The sequence below is a fragment of the Colius striatus genome, chromosome 10, assembly GCF_028858725.1.
Source record: "Colius striatus isolate bColStr4 chromosome 10, bColStr4.1.hap1, whole genome shotgun sequence".
In the NCBI taxonomy this organism is placed as follows: Eukaryota; Metazoa; Chordata; class Aves; order Coliiformes; family Coliidae; genus Colius; species Colius striatus.
Window position 1 is genome coordinate 13998969 of NC_084768.1, and position 23402 is coordinate 14022370.

The following is a 23402-nucleotide window of genomic DNA, read 5'->3' on the forward strand; positions in this document are numbered from 1 at the left end:
CTGAAATAATTAAGTATATTTTTAACAGGGAAAGCATATAACTGAAATAGGAGAAATTAAAATACTGTAACACAGAATATAAGCATTTTTACTTCTGGACAAAATGGAGAAATGATGTCATTTTAGCAGGAAAAAAAAAATCACATGAAGTGAGATGCAGAAATCCTCAGATGCAGAAATCCTCACATCTGTGTCCTTTTGTGGATCTTGTGCGCAGTGCAGAACTAACTCTTCTTTCTGTGAATATTCAAATTTCTGTCCATTCTACAGTAAATTCAACACCCCGGTGTAACTAAATCTGAGAACAGCTGGTGTCACTATACTTGCTATATAGAATAAATGCATGCTCTCAAAATCTGATGAACAATTAGGTCTGGCAGCTTTGCCATGGGCTTTGGGGCAATTTTAATTCTGTATTTTAGAATGAGAGTAAATGTCATTAGTGAAATGCAAGCCCTGCATTTTTATTTTGTTTTTATCAACAAGTAATTACTGAAAAGATACTGGATTTTTAAAATTTATTGCTATTTTTAAAAAAGGCACCTACAAACAAATCTTCTCTGAATCTGTACCAACTGCTCAGACACAGTGACTGACATCTCTATTACCCTAGGCACAAGCACTCAAACAACATCCAAGAAGTCCAATTTTTTTCTAGCATGTAAGTTTTACTGCTTTAATTAGGAACATTATAAAAAGATAAAGTCCGTTTTTTAATCCCTCAGTTCATGTGGGCTTTTTCACAGGAAAAAAATCTCAAATCAGAAGAGAATTGAAAAAACTGAAGAGAAACCTGGATGCAATCTCTTATCAGTGCTGCCTAAAAAGCTTCTGAAGCCAAAGAAAGGGATTACTTCTCCAGCTGTTTTACTTGTTACCTGCTTTGCCGTTCTATTTCCCAGCTCATCAGCTATCTTCTGCCACCGTCGGGACTCTACTTCCTCTGGTGGATACTTCAAAAGCAATTGCTCAAGTTTTTTCTAAATCAACAGGAGGAAAAAAAAAACATCTTTCCTAGTGAAGCTGTAGAGTTGTCAAAATATGAGTACATACATACATGTGACCCTCAACTTGTAGGTGCTTTGGACATTATTACACAATTTGCTTTTATTCTCATGTACGTTACTACAGCGACAAAGGCGAAGTTTCCCATTACCTGTTCCTCTACAGTCCACAGCTGGTTAAAAGTTTCAGGTTTGGTCTCATCGCAAAGTCGCCCTCTTATCATCTGCTCGGACATGGCATATAAAATGGAAGATACATTTAGAAAAAGTAAAGTTAAGATAACTTGATTTTAATCCCTTTCCTATTTAAGTAAAACCAAAACCAAACCAAATGCATGCAGGAAAATTTGAAATAATATGTTCCTAAACCAAAAATAAGTTCTCTGTTCTGAGCACGAATGACACATCAACAACATTAACATTTGAAGTAACAGTTAAGACTATCCATATATCCACATCAAAAATAAAACCCACAAATTATCATTTTGTAAAATGTTATCTTTTCATTTGTAACAACTACCTGTGGACGACTGTTTGTAGAACCTTCTGGACCATCGCTTAAAGGCAAGACAGAGTATGAAATAGACTCTCCATCCTTCTTGGGATCCAAAGGACTTTTTGGTCTTGCAGGTATACCTACTGTAAGCAACACAAAAAATGAATTATTACAGCTCCACACTGGTCCTTTCTGTTTAGTAACACATGCCCACCTCCCTTTTACCTTTGTCAAAAATCAGCTTTACTCTCCTACTGTTACGTTTTCGGTTTTTAAATTCTCTCTCAAAGTTTCCAAGGCTGGAGGTGTATTGGTCCCAGGCAATCTCGGGGAGCTGAACAACTCTCTGAGGATATGGTAGACCCATATCAACCTGAAAAACACAAGAATGAAAAGTGAAAAGTGAAACATTTAATGCAATTAATGTGTATCTGAACAAAAAAGTACAAATCCTGAAAAGTTATGAGAACCTGCAAAATCTAAATTGTTGAAGTGCCATGCAACACAGTCTTTTTAAGAAGATACCTTGCAAGAATAATACACAACAGTGCATATAAAATATGCAGCGGCACGGTCAATGATGGCTTATTGAGCGTAAAACTTTAAAGTATGTATTTCACAGCTGAAATCAGGTGCTTCTGACTTCAATCATCTGTTATTGTCTGTCTCTTATTTTGTCTAAAAATATAATGTGCCCAGGATCTGTATCTTTCTTACCACAGAAAACTATATTATTCAGAGTTTTATTACCTTATAAACCTCAACTTCTCTCACCAAAGAAATCAATGTATATTTTACACTGCTTTTGCTGTCTTCTGCATAGAACACAACTCTTACAAAGCTCACCATTTTATTTAAAGGTCACGACTATCATTCCTTTGGTTTGGAGATAAAAATACACCAGACACTTTCAACTACCATTAGTATTTCTCCATATGACGATTATCAAATCACAATTATCACTATTACATCATGCATGCTACTAGCTCATCTCAAAATTTAATGGGAAGACAACTACTGAAGCCAATAGGATTACATCAGACTTCTTTTTAAATCTATCTCTACAAGCCTAGGAAAAGAGCATCATAAAACAGCTAGTTCATTCTCCACTGAAATACAACATGTTGCTATCAGATTAGGTCAATTCTGTTTGTCATTGGTAAACACTGCAGCAAGAAAGTATTCAAGCTTTAAACATTCCTTCAGGATCCCTGTTGCTATATGAAATGAAAATATGTCCTTACCAAAAGTAATTCTCCTCCATCAGACAATACTCTATTCTACCTTGCAGAAGTCAAGTCTATCTTCCAGTGTTCATTTTAGTTTTAGGTTATGAACTAACTGCTCTTTTAAAAGTATCCTACCAAAATGACATAGTACAACATTTATTTTCTCTAATGAGAAAATTTATTAATTCCTGATCTGATGCCTTACTATGAATTACTTCTAGTCACCTGTACATTTCAAGTTGTCTTAAAATACCTACATTACAATTAGAAATGTAAAAGATTTAAAGATTACATTTCTGCACACCAAAACCCAGAAAGTATATCTAACGTGCAACAGATTTAATAAGAAAACCAAGGGCTAGTTTTGCTCAGCAGGCAAGAGTACTTTAAACTCAATATTTATGCAAGTAGATACAGAATTCTCTGATTTCTACAGACTTAAGAATTACTAGTTACTAAAAAATAAAATTCCAAGTAAAACTTAAGAAAAGCCCATTGAAATACCTTCTTCTGGAGTCTTTCCACAAATCCAATAGGATCTTTCAGTGCTTCTCTCTGGTGTCTGCCTAAACTTTCAAGGTCTTGAACTGCTTGAGTACGTTGAGCCTCGAGTACAGCAATCGTCTGTAACAGTCTCTGATAACTACAGAGACAAAGGAAAACATCTCACTAAATTTGTCTTTAAAAGTGACACCCCCCCATCTAAATACTAGCCGTGATTATCTGCTCATATCTACCAGATTCCACAGCTTATCTGAAACTTCATAAAAATTTGTACTGAATTATATAAAAAATTACTTCAAATCTATTTTAAGTAGTAAAATGGATTTATGGAAACCCATTAAAAAAAACACCAACCCTCTTTCCCCCCAGTAATTTCCTTTAAGTGTAAATTCTGTACTACCTAAGGCAATATGATATCAGGGACAACCTATGCATATTCTCAATACCTATGACAAACACCTTTTCCTTACAAAGTTAGCAAAACACAAACAATTATCTAATTTCTCTTCCACTCCAAATTTAGCTTTCTTCTGTCCCAGCACAGAATTTTAACATTTTGCTCAATCACCCACAAGGTAGATGGGAATGGTTTAGAAATTGTACCTAAACATTTTATGGAACTCTCATCTTAAAGCAGAATGCAAGAATTGTTTATGAAATGTAACAATTAACACATAGAAAACAGGTTCCTCTAAGAATACAGAAGTTGAACGAAAATGTCAGTGTTCCCTTAAACCTGCCATCCCTGATTCACACACAATTTTGATTGTCTATTTCACAGATATATTTGAGAGTCACAAGTGTGACTGTCATAGCTGTAACCAAATAACATACACTTCACAAACTGTCTACTGTAAAGCTAACTCAGAGTCAGGAAATCACAATATTTTAACAAAGCAACCCGTTAAGAAATGAGTAACTACATTTAATATCTTTTACTAGCTTTAAAGTTAAGGTTGTCCGCTTCAGTTTCTGATTCATCTAGTTACCCATGCCCCCTGTTGTTGCAAATTATTATGTATTGACTCCTTTTATGAAAATGTTTTATGACATTTAATATTACAACTGTATTTTAGTTCAGCATAAAATGAAAACTAATGTACAGTAAAATCAGATAAGATCTACTCTCTGCTACAGTATTTCATTATATTTTCTTTCTATTCCCTTATTGCCAAAACAAAGACAACCCTAACACAATGAATTCTAGATCTAACAGAAAAGACCCAGAAGTTATTGAGCTAATGCAAGTTTTTCAACTGACTGCACTGGTAATTGAGTAAGGCTTTAAGTGGAAGGAAGTAAACAGCCTCGAGGCAAAATACAGGTTTCATATCACCAAACATTTAAGTTCTACCTAGACATTTAACTGCTGCCTCCCCATGAAAAAGGGTAATTTTCTTTCCACTCAAATTTAACATTTGAAAATACAAAACACAGCCATATGTCTGAAGTCTGAAACTAAAATAGTGAGCCTGTTTCAAAAGAGTAGGATATAAATCTGTTACAAATTTATTATTATTTAAATTCATCTGCACACATTCAGGTCTATATGCAACTAAGACCAAAACTGCTTGTTAAATAGGTCATGAATATCGGAACAGTAGTGGAATACTTCACTACTGGAAAAGTGCTCCAGTTTCTTCTAAACAAAATAACTTTGCATAAAACAAGACAATTACTGGGGCCGTTTCTGAACGGGTGAAAGATTAACTTCATAACTTACAAAATTAGTGACCACACACCAAAACTGAGACAATACTGTAGTTCAGATTGTTACAGGCTTACAGGAATCATCGCATGTGGAATTGGGATCTTTATTTTTCACAAATAGCATCTGATTAATGCCTGGTTTTGCATTCTGTCAATGCTCAGGTAGGCAGACTAATTGTACTTCCTAGGCAAAACCTGCCTTGTATGCTCCAGAAAAATGGAACATAGGCAGTCTGCTAACATGTAGATGCAGCTGTAACAACACATAAAAACTTAATGATACCTGGGGGAAATACCCTGGACATCAGCAAGCCATTTTCTATCAGCAGGTGTCAAAATCTCTATACAAGACTTTGTAGTTAACTCTACTCATGATAACAGTTGCTCAGTAGTGTGCACGAAACTTTGCATCTACGATGTTCAATAAGTACATGTCTTTCCTGAGCCACTTTACCTCATTTATTCAAACAGCATGTAAGTGATAGCTTTTCCAGATTAACTTCAAAGAAAATAATAATTTCATTTAAAACATTTGCATACATAGAGGAAAAAAGCAATCAAATGTTGGTGACCTCAATAAACTGCTGATTGCTAATTTAATGGTCATTCACATGTGTAATGGCGGGGATGGGAGAAATCACCTTAGTGAGATGGCCTTAAATAATTGAGTCTAAATGGAAAAAGAAGAAATTACACTTGGGAGAAATAACAGAGAAAACAAGAATACTAAACTCTGATTTTATCCCTAATTAAAATATTCATGTGACCTCACTGAAGTGATCACGGACTTGGAAGAGAAATGCATAAAATATTTCAAGGATGTGAGGATCATTCAAAAACAGGTCATCACAGGTTGATCTACAGCTATACAGCACTATTATCATGATGTAATTCAAGTGAGAAATGAGAGTTTTAAGCAAACTATTCAGACAAATAGATTTCCTGGCAGGTTTTTGTACCTCTGCTAAACAAATGTATTGCAGCAATTTACTTTGGCTTCCCTATACAGTGTTTATGAATAAAGATGTTTCAAAACTCAGAAATAAGACTGCAATTTTATCAAGTGAATATCAAAAGTATTGAAGTGCATGACAATGTGCATTTTAAGGTCTTACATTGCCAAGAAAAGCTGAAAATACGAATCGTGAAACACAGTTTGCATAGTCCACATTCGGATACTTCAGATTTGCTGCAGTACTGCATTCTGTCCAAATCACTGCAAGTCCTTTTAAACTCCAACATGACTTTTAAGCTGACTGTTTAATAAGATGTTTGTAGATGTTAAGCTTTAAACCATTATTGTTTTCACAGGTTTGCCTGGGCTTTTAGTTCTCTGTCCCTACAGGACCATAATAAAACCAAGTATTGGTTTTAAATGGTAAGCCAAATAACATACACATGGAGCACTTTTTCAAAGTCCCTGTTCTGTCTTCTTAGTCTCAAACAGTAACATAGTGTGTTCTTGCTTCTTACGTCTCAAATAGTAACATAATACTTCTTCAACAAAAGTCAGAAGATACTGTGTTCATCATTCCCAGGGCTAATTATTTTTTTTTTCAAGTGGCTAACAATTTTACAAACCATCTTTCAAGGTTCTTTATAAACAAGCAAAATTATGATTCAAACTACCTCTTACAGTTGTGTTAACATTCTCCAAAACTGAAAAAGTCTAATGAAGGTAAAGAGAAAGTAACTGCAACCTTGCTCAGTAATCTGATGCAAAGCTTGCTCCATCTCTCAGTGACACAATCAAAGAACAACCATCTCTAAATTAGCCAGCTACAGTTACATAATTTTCTCTGAAAGATCTGTGAGGAATGACCAAGGAAAATTATATCACACCCTCTGCCAAAAGAAATCAAACTCATACAACTAAAATGTATAACTTAAGGAAACTCACGGCCAGTCATATCCCCTACACTGACTGAAGTTACACTTTTTTCAGTTCTAAATACTAAATTGTTGGCACACACAAAACCCCAGTCAGGTTTTTTTTCTGCAGGAAAACTATCCTTCTATAGAATGTAATTGTTTCCACAATCCCAGTATTTAAACATTTCATAATTTCTTAAATCATGTTAATTGTCAGGAATCTTCCAGATGAACACTTGAATAATTCAGTATAGTATAGAAAATTTCAAGATCTCTATGCTAAAAACCCCTAAATTCATGGGGGTTTGATGGACCAGTATTTTAAAAAATGGAAAACCAATTCTTTCAGTATCAGTCACTGATACTGAGTAGCAGGGATTCCTGCTGATTCAGTTGTTCTGCTGCAGTGATAAATACTCCACTCTTCTGGATTGCTTCATAAAATAACTATAGCAGAGCCATATTTCTGAAAGTCCTGCCATAATCAATTAGATATCATACTATTCATTTCTGAGAGCCTCCTGTCTTGCCTGTGATAAAGCTTGAAAATAGCACAGCTAGTACCTTAATGAGACTCATTTACATTCTGATCCAGTTCTCTAAGATCTACTTGCAAGATACCTTCCCCCCCTCACTCTTTTCATCCTATGATAATGCTATTTACATTTCCAGATCTAAGTACCTGGAGTTACATCACAGCTTTTATTTTCTTTGCATCATGAACTGAAAATGAGCTTTAGAAAGCAGTATATATATATATGGAGGCAACTCACCTTAAGAATAGAATGATTAATTTTACTCTTATTTTTTATACTAAACGACTTAACACTAGACTGTACAAGAGGCCACATCGTTCAGCATGTTTAAATAAACTCATCTCAGTACTACAGGAAGAGTTACACAGTCACAGAAGCTAGTCCCTCCGTTGTTTGTGAAGGGTTCTTCTGCCTTCAAGAGAATGTACTTTAAACCTTAAGTGAGTGATTGATGTAAGAAACTGATAGTATAAAATGAAGACTTTAACTTTTATGTACCTAATTCAAATTAGTAAATGGTATAAATAGATAAGGGAAGCTCTCTAGTTAAATGGTGGCAAATAAATGTGAAACACCAGTTTTGTCCCCTTGAACATTGTAAGACACAGATATCAAAGTAGCTGTTGGCAACATTCACCAAACACCACATAAATGCCAAGCCTCCTCTAAAAAAACAAGCATCCTACAACATTATAATGCTCAAACATTTAAGAACATGACAGAAAACTTCCTGGCACTACTCTTATCCATTAATAAAAAAAACCCATCTTGAGTGCCTTTATGTAAACTTACATACAAACTTTGAATTAGCAAGAGGTATCTCAAAACACTACTGTGCATTATTTGCTGGAACTTCCCTAATAATCCAACATAATTATAATACATTTTTTTAACTTTTTTAAGCTAGAAACCTGGAAAGAGTAGTATTACTTCTACTTTCCCCTCAAATGAAAATAAGTGGAAAGTAGTCCTTGCCAGTCCAAAGTTTAGACCTTATTTCATCCTTTTCAACCTTCCATAATCACCTCTGAAGTCACGCTATAATAAACTTTCTCTCATTTATTTATATACAATCATGCAACTTTGCTTCAAATTTTCATAGTAATCAGACAATCTTACAGATACATAGTTAAATGTCCATTATTTGGTTTTTGCATGAATTATATAATGATTTTAAACTCTTGCATTGTTAACACAATGATAATTTTCCCCTTATTTAAATACTTATTGTTAGATCACTAATGCAACTCAATATTAAATACTTTTTTAGAAGCTCACAATACTTAGTTTTATACAGCTAGCACTTGACAAAGGTGACAGTTATTAACAATGAAAAACTGTAGCAAGAGATTATTTGCATTTTATATAATAAAATCAGCATACAGAGATTACTGTAATTTACTGTCTCGATGCTCACAGCAATTACCTGAAATAAAAAAAGTTTCTTTGTCAGCTATACCTGTCTTAAAATGATCACTTAGTACCTTGCAAAGACACGTACTTTGATATTTGATTAAAAAGATGTGACTCATCCTCGGAAAGGATAAAATGTACAGCTGGTGGTCATTACCTTCCACTCCCAAAACTAACTGCACTTTTACAGTTCTATAGTTCCCAATATGATAAAAATATAGCAATATCAGTCTAGGGGATTAGAAGATACAAACACGTACCATGATTTAAATTTTGTACTAGAAATTCTGATTATTTATTGTGCAGATAGGTTTGGTTACTTATAAAAAAAATGACTAAAACATATGTAGAAAATAATCGACTTTAAAGCAAAGTCAGCTTTTGTATTTTCAAGAGCTGACCCAAAATTGGTACACATCAGCACATACAAGAATTTGAGCAAGTCTTTGTTTTATTGCCACCTACTGGCACTCTAGCAAAGTACAGATTTAAACCTGCTGCGCTATAGTCGCTTATATTTCTGGTTTTTGATCTACTAGCAGAGATTCAGAAAAAAAAAACCCTTATGAGATGCTAAGCTAAGAAAGTATTGGATATTAAACATGTTATAAGATTGAAAATTACTCAGTTGCTCTTAGAATTTCCAAGTTACCCCAAGGTAGCTGTAGTAAGAGATTGGCTCCCCGGAATAATCTTTAAATCAGATTGAACATAATATTCTAACTTCAGTGTTTTGTTTGGGTTTTTGGTTCTTTGTTTCAGCTCAAGAGTATCAGATCACACTCACGGCTTTTTAGCTTGGCCTGAAATCTTTGCCAGTCATGATACAATAACTCTGACACTGTAGTTTCTTGACAATTATTCCAAGGCACATAAGAGATTATTTTGAAATCTGTTTATGCACTGGGGAAAAATGCTGGGATTCAATGCTGAAGTTGTAGAACACACATGACAGCACTGAGGAAGTAGAAGAAACTGATGAAGCATGGTCTTTCTTTGATCTCCCTTAGAAAACAGAAAAGTGTTTAAGGACATAACAAAGGCATGTATCTACTTTTGTCAGGATTTATAAAAGCACCTTTGTCTGAAGAATGAAGCATATGGTTTTTATGTAATGCTTACATACTATGACTAAAGTAATCTATTTATAGCCAATTCTGCAACTCTTTATGACATTTTTCCCACTCTAGCGTGATCTCTTTACATGTACTGTACTTTACTGTACCTTCTCTATCCATATTTAATATTCATACTTCAAACCTTGTGAAAACTTCATAGGAAAGTTAATGAGTATATTGTATCTCCATTTTACACATGGAACAGCTGAAGTACACATTAAGTAGCTTCTCCAAGTCAAATGTGCCAGAAACAACAGAAGTCACTATTTCTCAATGCCAGCCTCAGGCTGTAACACACACCCATTTAAAACAAAACAGATGTAAGCCAAAAAGCATATATTTTTTTTAAAAAAGGACATTCCTAAAAACCCCAACAAACACTAAACCAAACCAGAGAACCTACTGCAGTCTTTTGCATGCATACCAAAGAGCCATTTTCCACTCTAATTTCCTTCTAACCTTCACAGCTCCAGACTTCGTATTTCAAGCATTTGAACTGTATTTTATTGGTTATGAACTTGTGATGTCTCTTTCTCTCAAATCCTTAACTCTGCCCCAAACAGACCCTATATTTCTATAGGCTTCATTCTAGCCAAGAGCTGCCCACTGCACTCAGCAGAATTTAACATTACCCATACAAAACGATGTTTACCAAACATTCCCATTTCCAGCAAGTTTTCAATTTTTTTTTTCATAGCAATGTAAGTTTCTGTGCCTTTAAACAAACATGTATCTTGCTTCAGTATTGTCAACATGAAAAGTTTAAACATCATCCATCAGTCCCCTTCGATCTTCCTTTAACAGCACCTTCTAAAGTATTTGCCTGCAGGACAGTGACATTTAGTAGTGAAGAAGATACAGGTCCCTGTCTTCCCTCTGTTTTCAAGGCCTGGAGTGACATGAGGAAATAGGATTAAAACCGTTTTCCTCAAGAGGAGCATAGACAGAACAAGACTGACAGCACATCCCTAACTCTTTCTCATTCCTTCTCATCATCTCTAACGAGAAGGGTCCAAATTCCATTACTGACAGAAAATACCACACAGATTCTTCCAGTATCTCCACTTAGATATTCTTCTCTATGTAAAGCAACTATTCAGAGGGGTTTTTTTTCCAGAGAAAAAGTAGGAGCAAGCCATGTCACCATGTAACTGATCCAACCGCACAGCAATGAAGTTGACATCACCTATTACTGAACTCCTTCAAATCACTATGTTAGTTTATGCAGGTTTTCACTAAAATCCATGAACTGTTCCAATTATTCAGGTGTACATTCTTGCTATAGGAACAAATTAATGTATTCCTTCAAGTATTCCGTTACAGTAATATCTAAAGACTATAACTGGATTAAAAGGTTATGCAAAATCCTGAGAAGCTAAATGTTCTAATAGCAGTGTAAAAAAATAATTCCCTCAACCTTTTGGTTAAAGAGGAGGAAGTTAGAAATAAGGAAGAAAATTATAAAATATATGTTTATGGACAAACACAATTGGTCCTTGTCTCAGGAAGTATGAAACTATCAAAGGTTGCTATGCAAAACAACAGTGTATTTTCACCTTGAACTATGCAAAGCAAAATAAACATGCAATAAAGAAAAATTAAAAATGAGATGGTTCCTGCTCTCAAGTACAAAATAAACACCTATCTTGATTAGAATTTACTGCTGAGACTAAGCAAAGCACTAATATATACTGCTCATACAATTACTTTACAAAAGATACTGCCACTTAAGTTTTGTAGTTCGTGACAGACATGCTGTCAAAATTTGTCCTGTAAGACTAGAACAAATACTTAAGATTGGTAATGGAATTATTTCAAGACAGGTTAGTTAAAACTGAAGAGTAGATATCTGCATTCTCACAGCATAAAGCCAGTCATTATGTTCTTGTTTTCTTGGTGGCATCATTGTGCTTACTAATATTATAGCAAAATGCTCACAGTACCATAACTGCCTACCTTGTAGGGAAGAACAACTTACTCTTTGTCCCACCAGGGATACTTTATATTAGCATAAGCAGACTTGACCACTTCTGGTTCTGTTAAGTATATTGCAGTACATTGCATATATTATCCCTTATGCGTGTAGTCTAAAGCACAGTCAGAGCCTTACTCTCCAAATAGCTGCTCTGGGTGAATACATTACTATTCCATCTCTTCTTTTGTTTTCTGTTTTTAAATCAGGACCATGAATTTCCTACAACATTTGACTATTTGTTTTCAGCTGATATTTCCTACATCTAAAAATTATTTTTATTCTTTATTACTACTTAGTTTTGCAGTTTAGATGAATTTAGGATCCTTAGAAATATTAAGTATTTCCAGATGAACCATCAGGAAAGTAAGTCTCTCCCATAAGTTTGAACTATTTTTTTAAGTTGTGCATTTTTCCATCATTTCTGATCCATGTTGATGGAAAAAGTTGGGAAGATAAGTTGAGTTTCTGTAAGTTCTCTAAAAACTAGCAGTTTGGAAAGGGGGAAGGACCACAACTAGTGCCTCCACAACAGAAAGGTAAGCAGAATTCACTTATTACTCTTCACATTATCCGTTCAGAACGCACAGCCACATACACTACCAAACTAGCCAGCAGGGAAGTAGCTCTGTGGTGGAGTGCTCATGTGCTGTCTTCCAGGACAGGATGCTGAAGCAGAGGATGTTTGGAGGAGAGAGCATAGGCAAAAAGAAGAGAAAATCAGGTATCACGCAAATGAGGAGAGAATTCAGGGAGCAAAGGACACAAATCCAAGAGAAATCAAGCTTGCTCTCCACAGAATGCATTACTTTAATAAGAACTGTGTGGTGTTTGATAGTGCTGTTCATTAGGCTTGTGCTGTGGCTGACAGCAAGACAACTGTACCTATATTCAGTGGAAGAAAAACGAATTTGACAAATGTACTAGAGTAAGCCTATTACTATAGAGAGAAAAGCAGATGCAGCACATGCCCAAAGCTTTATTTCCTGCAAATTAATAACTATTATTTAGTGTTTATTGAATAGTTTATGCAATTATACATGATTATAAAAATACTCTTAACTATACCTTAACCTTTAGTCACAAAATAGTTTCGTGTCACTTACAACTTTTCCATTATAGACAGAGATGATCTCATAAAACATGGTAAAATAACAAAAATGCTGGCAGAAAAATTCTCAAAACACTGAATACTTTAGGATGGTGTAAAATATAATGAGGTTTTTATTAATAAATGTGGTGGTATGCCTGCTAAACTATCACAATATGTTTTAATGACATTTATCTGGAATACCAAACCGCAGTTCATGAGAAACTCATATGGGAAGTTTCTGATTGATTTCCATTTTATTCCTACTTTACAGATGAACTAGTTCCAGAATTCAACGTTTACATGAAATAAGCTTTTACTTAAAGCTGATTTTTTTTTTACTTTCCAGGAACACTGACCAATTGACTAGACAGTAGAACCTACTCTCTGAAAAAAAGTATCAATTTTCCATACATTTAAGTTTTACATTAATAAGTTAAGAAAAATACCACTGTATGTCATACCACTTTGTGTGAGACAAAAACCAAAAACACACTGTAATCTAATATATATGGCATATATATATTTTTTTAAATATTAACTATTATTCTTCACACTACACACTAAAAACACAGACTCCATCAATTCTTCTATGTTGATAATAAACTCTATATAATAAAGTACTCAAAAGCTACATATTTAGAAAACAGTTGCCATTTGGTAACATTGAATCCCAGAATGGACTCAAACTGTTACTACAAAAAAGTAACTGTTACTTGATTTATACCCATTTCCTTTATTCCTTAAGATGAGACAAAGTTACAACCAAAGTCTCCTGAAACTAAAACTGTCTCACAGGAAAATGAGATAAAGGTGATTTTAAAAATAATTTATTCTATAGTAGCTACTCACAGATACATGACATCATTACAAAGGAATGTCAGATTATCTGATTTATCTGTACTTTAATCCTTATTGTGTGATAAATTTGACCTTAATTCTGAGACATGTATCTGAATATAGGGGGATAAATTACAAAACTAATGCAATGTTTTTATTCTTATCCAATATATATGAAGATAAGACATGGAGATTTTATCAAAAAATGTATTACTGAAAAGCAGTTCAACTTTTAATATTAATTGTCATCCAGTTACAGAAAAAATATGGCACAGGAAAAATTAGTTCACCTCACTGAAAGACTTCTGCAGGATTACATCAGAGTTTAAGAAGATTCTTTTCAAGGAAGTTCTCAAATCACTGGTATGCCAAGGTGCACCACACCTTATTCTAACAAGCCCAGTGCAGTAGATTAACTTCTGAGTAGAACTGTTATAATCTGATTCATTATCAAGAAACATTTGGGACCTGTACGACAGGAAATGCCACAGATGCTCCTTCTCTTTCTCACATTCATATATTATTAAAAGTGCATCAAAAGACATGAACAGTATTACTATGAATTGTCAAGTGACAGTATGATCCTACATGGTTCTCTGTCTTTCCAAGGCCTCAGCCACAATACAACCTACAATAGGTAAGAATTCAGAAGACTGGGTTTTAAGAGATGTATTAAAAGATTTCATTTTAATCTGTCTTTAGTTTAAATGTCACTACAGCTATTATGATTTTAAATATTATAAAGCAATAAATTAAACCAAAGGTACATTAAAATATCTACTGAGTGAACAAATGGACAGTCTTACCTCTTGCAACTGAATACCTGGTAGGTAAGTGCTCATGCATAATTACTTTATTCCAGTGAGTTTACCTACACACTTAAATGGTTCCTATAAAGCTAACTGCAGTTTACAGTATCCTAGAAATACATACGTATAATGCTTTTCAATTCCTCAATTACATTTTCATGTAGAACTCAAAGTGAAGCATCAAAAAATTGCAACCCAATACCTGACGAAGACTGAAAATCTCCAAAGACAGTAGAGAGGAAGAAAAAACGAAAGGGCACTAAATGAATTGAAACACTGAGCAAAAGGGAAAATAAACTGAGAATAAAATCCTGCGTAGGACAGAAAATTAAAGTAAGCTACTGCAACGTAAGAAAGAATTCAACCATAAAAAGATACAGCAAGGAGATCTAAGAAGCGCCTGAGGAAAGATAACTGAAAAACACTAAGCACAGCATATAAAATTAAGTAATATCAAAAGACCTAAATCGACAAGTTCTGTTTTGATGAAAATATCTCAAGAGAAAATGCAAAGATTTTTGAACTAGAATATACAAGTAGATTTCTCAATTATACAATAAACCGGATTTTTCTGAGGAACCATAACACACAAAAAATCAAGTTATGTAATAACAGAAAAATAACATTAAGAATATTTTACAATTATACAATCTCCTAAATAACTGTTATTATCTATATGAAAGTCTGTATTGCGAAAAAAATTCCTATTTAGAGATCTCAGATCTGTCTTTGTAGAAGACATTTCATTAAACAGGTTGTGGAATATCCATTTCAGCCTTCTCACTGAATAATATTCTGCAATGTGCTTTCTGTGTTGATTATTCTTCCTATTATATCACCCAATTTTCCCAGAAATATTAATATAAATGCTGTTTAAACATGACAACATCTAAAAAGCAACAAAGTTCATACAAAAATACCACCATATACATTTAGTTGTGGTTTTTATAGCAAATTTTATCAATAGTTGTTGGAAGGTTTTTGTATATTCTTATTTTTTCAATGCTACAATAATTCCTTGGTGAGTGAAAATTGTCTGTATGAATGTGTGTCATCAAGCTATGTAGTATAATATGAAATAACATAAGTTTACAGACATATCAAATTGTTTCTACAACACAAAGGAATGTAAGGGGATTTTTTCCCGAAATACCCAAGGGATAGTATTAATGCCTTCCTAGAGATATATACCTCCTCAACCTAGCTAAGATGCTGACGTCTCTCTGAATTTGCTTTTAAACAAGAACAGAAATATAAATCAGAGAAAAAAATCACCCATAAAGACAAGTTTAATCACAAACTGATGAAGGACAGAAACCCAAAAGCTGATCTGATAATCAAGACAACAAGCATATTTTGCTTAGCAAGAAATATCACAGGCAATGTGAATAGCCTTCACCTGACAGTGCAGTAACCCTGGAATTCTCTTCATGTGACTAACTAGGGAAAACACTTCTGTTAAAAGCCTTTTTTATTTTTGGTTTAACATTTTAGAAAATAAGCATCAAATGAGATTAAACAAGGTTATAATTAAGACACTACTCAAGAACTGTAACACATGAATTAAGAGTATCCTCTAATGAACTTCAGTATTTTTAAAATTTGAAAAAGGATGTAGTGCACTGCATTGGATTAACTCTTGAATCATGAAGTTCCAGATAAAGGACAACTGCATTCAACTATCAAAACATAAGCTTTAACTTCTTTAGAAGTTCTCTTATCATGAGAAACCATCAGAATACTAGATTTATTTTCTTGCAAGTATAAACAACAACAAAAAAAGATTGCCCATAACCTTCCACTTATAGTAACACTTTAAAAAAAGAAAAAAAAATGCAGCTGACACTACCCTCAACAGCGAGCTTCCCTTCTGAAAAGTAGAAATTTTTCTTTCTTGATCTTCATTCTAGCACAGGGACACCAACATGATCAGGGGACTGGAACATCTTTCATACAAGGAAAGGCTGCAGGAACTGGGGCTGTTTAGTCTGGAGAAGAGGAGACTAAGAGGGGATCTTATTAATATTTACAAATATCTAAATGGTGGGTGAAAGGAGTTTGGGACATCCCTTTTTTCTATAGTGGCTAGCAACAGGATAAGGGGTAATGGGATGAAACTGGAACAGAAAAAGTTCCATTTAAATATAAGAAAAAACTATTTTACTGTGAGGGTGAGGGAGCCCTGGCACAGGCTGCCCAGGGAGGGTGTGGACCTAGGTTGACCTGCTTCTTCAAGGGGGTTGGACTAGATGATCTCTAAGGGTCCCTTCCAACCCAACCATTCTATGGTTCTATGATTTATTCAAATTTTTTGGCCACCAAAAATTGGTAAAATACAAGACAGTATAAAAAGTAACAGCCATTTCTTTTGGAACTCTCCATACAGACAGCAAGCTACCAAGTTCTAGTTGGAATTTCAAAAGCTCCCCAACAACCTCTCACAAAAAGGACAGCAATCTGAACAACTACTAGTTGCATCTTCAAAGCAATTGCATATATTAAAAATCTAATACTGAAATTTTTCAATAACAATTTAGATGTTTAACAAAAAAATAGTTCTTTTTTACAGCATTTACATTGAATTGCAGATTTTGATTTTTTTTTAAATGTGCATTTCAGACGTGTTCAAGTTGAAAGAATAAAATCTGAAGCTACATCTAAAAATATTATTTGATTTAATTTGTCTTCCTAGTAAATGAACTAAAATTCTAGTAAATAAAGTAAAATTCTAAAAATAATGCAACTCTAATATAAAAAAGTCAAATGTCTGTTGGATTAAGCAATCGTTTGTGCCTTGTGCCCCATATTCCTATTAATTGTACTGTGATCCTTTACAGAAACTATTAGCAGTGGTTTACTTTTCATACGAAAGAAACTAAAGATCACCTGCATTTAGCTTTTCAGTACTCACAATAAAATGTAGAACATCTATTAAATGGCAAAATATGTCAGTCAAAACAGCATTACAAAGATTATGCCATAAAACCTGTGGCTCTAACTATCATTTGAAAACAAATTTTCCCATTGGAAATTTTCTTCACTGGGAAAAATCACCTTTCTTTTTCAACAATATCTTTCATAGTTACCACAAATCTGTGATTACCACAGCTCTACTTACAGACATTGAGATGATAAATATAAAAACAAGTTAGTGTATTTTGTAATAATAAATAGCAGTTATAGTTACATACAACAAATATAAAGAGCAATGAAGACATAAATTACTCTGGAGAAAGTTCTCAAATTGATGCATTTGATCAACTTATCATTCTTAACATAATATTGGTCTTTCCCATCACACTCAAAATGAGCATCTAAACTTAAATTCTACGTACAACAGAATGATGTTCATAATCTGTATATGCCATGCCTGTTGGATATGCTGACAAATAATTGAGCTCAAATTAAAGGTCGTAATTCCTTTGATTTTGTTTAAAGCTATTTTTTTAGAGAAAAGATATAACAGATGTGTTTTTTACATTAAAAAAAAAAAAAGTTCTGGCTAAAGAATTCTTATTGCTAGAAATTTATAAACCACATTGCTGTACCATACTGCATATTAAATAGTTTGATTTTGTTTGAGGTAGAAACAAGGAAGAAAAATGAAGACTGAAGAGTATAAAAATTACAAAGCACTTAAATTTTTGTTAAAGTACTTTAAATACCTATTAATTTATATATTTTTGGTAAGAAACAAAAGCAGAATTCATGGTTACCATAGTTACACATACTCTTTGTTGTGTTTCAATGCCACATGATCTGATTCAAAGTAATACACATCAGGCTCTTCCTCATCATCCTCTGCAGTGTGGATGTTGGCACTCTCTTTGGCAGATGGTACATATCCAGCAACAAGCCTAGCCTCAGAAAGTGGCTTTCTTAGTCCATCACTCCCATGATCTCCTGTATTACAATTTCTCTCTTTTTCATTCTGTTTAATCTCTTCAGACTTTTTGGGAGATCCATTGATATTATTAATACCTGCAGGTACATTCTTTTCAGAGGGACTAATATTATTTTCCTCAACCTGTCCGTTTTCTCTGCAAGGAGAATTATTTTTAGTAGGGCTACTTCTGGCAGGGGCAGCCCTTCGTGGAGAAGTTCTCAATGTATATCTGTGTTCTTGAAGTTCTGACATAGATGGCATTTGAGCTGAAACACAGTCCAGCACTGAAGAATGTGGTTCAGGTTCACCTGAGATTGATGCACTCTCATGATGAGTATTCAGGTTGCTATTGGTGTTTTCAGCACACTGTTCCTTAGAGGCACTACTATCTCCTACAACATCTACCTCCTCCTCCGAATCCCTTAACAATGATGACTGGATTTCAGAAAAGGACCGTGTAGCTGGCTCGTATGCCTGATTAGCATGCTCCTCAGGCAAGCAGTCATTTATTATTTTGTGGTCCTCTAACTTTACCTGTTCTTGAGAGTTTGTGCAAGGCACATAATGGTCTACAACACTGTCCTCCTTGCTGCTATTAAGCAACAACGAAGAATGAGCAAATGAGTTTCCATTTTCTGCTACTGTTTTGTCCTTGGGCATACAGGAACCAGCGCTGTTTGGCTTAGTGTTCCCATCAAGCTGACAGTCATCACAGTTAAGAGAATTTGAGTCTCTCTCACCAACTCCATTGACAGTCTGATAGCCTGCGATTTCATCAACTATTGCAGAAGTATTAAATCCTTCTGCACAGACATTCACCTTTTTAACTTCCCTTTTGTCACAATCATCCAATATAAGACATCGACAAGCTCGCTTAGTCCCTGTGGAGACTGCATCATTGTCCGACACTAAGCTTTTATGCTCCAATGACTCCTTCTCTGTTTTAGTTGGCAAGTCTTCCTCTGAACTGTTGGGCACCTCTGAACGCAGACAGCGCTTAATTCTTTTCAAAACTGGTGAAACAGGTTCTGCTTGTTTTTTTTCACAATTTTCCACAGGTTGTTTATCAACGTTATCTTTTTCTGAAGTGGACAGCCCTCTCTTTCTAGGGCTCACCCATGACTCCCGAGCACTCTGTTGTTTCAAATCAGTAGTTCTTCCACCGTTACTTCCCTTCTGAGTTTGCACAGACTCCGGCCTCTTCTTTGGTGACCTCGACCGTATTTGAGGATGGGGTGAAACTTCCTCTGGATGAGCAATACTACGGTTTCTTAATGTTCTACCACAAAAGTTTTCATCCAAACCATTTAAACCCACTGTAGATCTTGTAACACGAGTAGATCGAGAAGCAGCCATACTATGGCAAGTCCCTAAAGTATGTTCATCGTGATCCACTCATTGGGAAACCTTAAAAAAAAGTAAACAAAAGTCAGAAAATATAATTTTAAAACACCTACAGACATAGCAAATCTGAGGAGTATATAGTCACAAATATACCTAATGTAAAACTGCATATGCCTGTGCAATGTATTAATACCACTTCTTTCTGTGGTATTTCTTTAGGACATTAAATATGCTTTCCAACTAAGCTAAAAAGTAGCTGACTTGGTATTTGTGGTTGTTCCAGCTTTAGTACTTGAGTGTGAATGTTCTTCATATGTCTTATATAAGGCTGGAATTTTCCAGTCAGGCTCCAGTTACTAAAATACACTATTTTTATGTATTATACATATAATATATTGGTATTATTATTTAAGTTTGTCTGGTCAAATGATACGTATCAAATCATATTCTTAATATCCTACAGTTACCAGTTACTTGGTTTCACATACTAAGAAGAAAATCAATAAAATCCTATTTGCCTGGTCACTTGCTTTAAACAAAACTAAATTGCTCATAAATAATAAAATAGAATTGCAATTATAATTTAACACAGGATTGAAAAAAATCACATCAGTAAAAAATCATTACTGTCATGAACAGAAAAATGGAATAAAATAAAACATCTACATCAGAATCATAAAATCATTCAAGTTGGTAAGGTCTTTGGGAGGAATCTAGCCCAACTTCCTGCTCAAATGAACATCAAGACTAAACTCAGATTTATATAGGATAGTGTGCAGCAAGGTTTTGAAAACCTCCAACACTACACAACTTCTCTGGGTAACCTGTTCCAGCATTTAATTGTCCTTATAGCTAAAATATTTTTCTTATTTTCAGCTGCAGTCTCCCCTATTTTAGCATCATTTACATCAATAAAAAGTCTGGCTCTTCTCAGTAATCTCCTCTGATGTACCAAAATGCTGTTTCCCAAGCCTTCTCCATTTTTAAACTTCTCATGTAATTGGTGAGATGAATCATCACCCTTCACTGGATTTAAGTACATTCAGACTCAAAGCTAAGTTTAAAACATTGAATTTGAGAGTGAATGTATTTCAGATTTTGGGGTGAAATGTAGGAGTATTCAACTTGTTCCATCTCACAGTAACATTTTTAATACAAATCAGTTCATTTTAACCCTTCTACTCATTACATTTTTAAAAATTCAATGTGTCAAACTGCACATCACCACAAACCTGTCATAATATGCATGATAATTATTAGATTCACATTTGTGCATAATGGCATACTTTCAGTTTTCCATCTACCCAAATTCCAGATTATACAAACTTGTTCAACTGACATATGATGTGAAGACTTTTTTTAAATATGAAATCAAACCTTTGTCATGTCATTTAGAAAGACAGAAAATGAAAAATGGAGGAAAAATTGTTTCAATATTTTTTAATCTTCAACTGAAGAGAGGAAAAAAAGAAAAAAGTGCATAAATTGGCACAAATCTACTATTTAGATAAGAGAATAAGAGAATAGGACAAGAACAGTACACCTTTTGAGTAATATAATTATGTTTGAAAATTAACAGTACATACTATATTATCTGTTTAGTTACTAATAATGCAAGTAGTATTTCTTAATGAAAATACTGTATCCTAAAAATACTTCTTGCTATAGTTCTAGCTTCAACTGTGCAAGACAGCACATCATTTTGTGTAACAAAGAAAAAACAACTACAAAGTGAAAGTTTCAGTGTTCTTGAAATGATGTTGTGTTTGTGCTGCTAAGATCCTCCTGCTGTCAGCTATTCCTGCTGCCTTACATGAATGCCTGGAAAGAAGCACTGTGTGTATTTCTGGAGATTGAGGTAAAGAACTGCAATCGTACTAACTTCCACTCTGTCCATTTAAGAATTACAAAGCAGGACAAAGTGTGATATATCCAATAAATTCTGTCTTAAGAGAAAATATAAATAATACAACAAACAGTGAATGAGCAAAGCATCAATAGTTGAGTTGAAGAGATAAAAGAAACATGTAGCTGTGTTGTCTGAATTGGTTGTTCATGCCTGTTTTCCACAGGGATAAACTTGCCTGTATATTCTCTGCTTTTACACACAAGTTCAGTACCTTCTGAAGAGTAATCTCATTTGGGGTTGAAACAGAACATGAAAAACAGAGTCATTTAGATATTTCATTTCACCTATGTTGTTCTACTTATGGCTAGCACACATAAAGAGGAGTAACTGAAATTTCAAATGGATAACAATAAAATAAATTACACCAAATTCCAGAGTACATTTTGGTGAGTAATTACTGCTGAACACAACACACATTAGAAATAATATGTAAGATGGAAATCTATACTGATTTGCTGGTACATTATTTTCTAAAGAAACACACCTTAAGTAACAAGTTATTTGCTTAGTACAAAGTGTAAAAAACTTACCATTGCAAAACTAGAAGAAACGTCAGCTTCTGACATTTTATAGATCAGGCTCTTACTGCACCACTCGAATATCAAACGCCACTGCTGATATCCATGATGTAATCCAAATGTCTTTTTACTAGTTTATGCCATCAGATTAGCAAGACTTTGAAAACTGTTGAGAAAAAGACAATGGCATCAATAAAACGCTTTTAATTATTTTATTAACAATTAAGAAGAATGCAATAGGACATATAAAGAGTAACAGCTTTTTAAAGAAGCAATTATCAATTTTGCAAGTGTTCTACATAAAGAACAGTGTGCTATAAAGTAATTAAGAAAGTGAAGTGCTAATTTACATTTCAAATGTAAAATATCTTTCTTGGTTATTTTAAGTGATTCATTATGACACTAAGGATGTGCAAACAAATGAATTCACAACAGAGGCAGGTGTTACTGTGTTCAAACCTCAGAAGATATTTGAGGAGACATGAGAAAACAAGTAACATTCTATGAACTATGAAATGAACTGCCAAACGTACTTTACAATTACACACTGAAGAATAATTATTTCTGCTATATAATTTTAATCGATCGAGCAGAACTCAAACCTTCATCTACAAAACAGGTGTGAAATGCTTTCGAGACTTCACGTTAAACCTATTCTTCATCCAAGGAAAATAATGTTTACTACCTTGTTTATAGTGGAAGTGAATCAATTTTGATATTGAAAGGGAGAAATAAATCTATGGATTCAAAAGCCTCACAATACTTCAGGCTGTCTCCACTTTCGGCATCAATGCCAATGCCTAACAGCTATTACCTAAAAACCATACTAGGAATTGCTTTCAATTTAAGAATATCTAGTACTATGGGGGCATCATAAATCACTATAGAATAGTGACTAATGAATCTTTCTTCATACTCTGTTGACTTCATAAAAGTGAACTTATTTTCATATTGACAATTCAGCAATTTCATGAAGCAGAACACAAGCCAGCAGCTTGCTCCACATTTTTATGTCAACACAGTTGTTATGTTTAGGTTATATATATGTCCAAAGCCTTTGGAAACTGTCTCCTTTATTTTCAGTCTACTTGCAATTTCATACTGGTAAGAGTGGAAAATTAATTCTCCATTAAGTTGACAATTCAAAATAAA

General features: G+C 34.1%; 1 protein-coding gene across 3 annotated transcripts in view; it reads right to left on the minus strand.

Annotated features, from left to right (window-relative positions):
• The window catches only part of ZZZ3 (zinc finger ZZ-type containing 3), a 60117-nt gene that overhangs the window by 13400 nt on the left and 23315 nt on the right, over positions 1 to 23402 (minus strand). For all 3 annotated transcript variants that reach the window (XM_062003407.1, XM_062003408.1, XM_062003409.1), the window contains exons 2-8: positions 22263 to 22416; positions 18325 to 19886; positions 3234 to 3372; positions 1726 to 1873; positions 1525 to 1643; positions 1157 to 1228; positions 879 to 980 (exon numbers count right to left, since the gene is read on the minus strand). In XM_062003407.1, coding sequence (XP_061859391.1) covers positions 879 to 980; positions 1157 to 1228; positions 1525 to 1643; positions 1726 to 1873; positions 3234 to 3372; positions 18325 to 19835 — 2091 coding nt within the window. In that variant the 5' untranslated portion in view covers positions 19836 to 19886; positions 22263 to 22416. The remainder of the gene's footprint in view (positions 1 to 878; positions 981 to 1156; positions 1229 to 1524; positions 1644 to 1725; positions 1874 to 3233; positions 3373 to 18324; positions 19887 to 22262; positions 22417 to 23402) is intronic.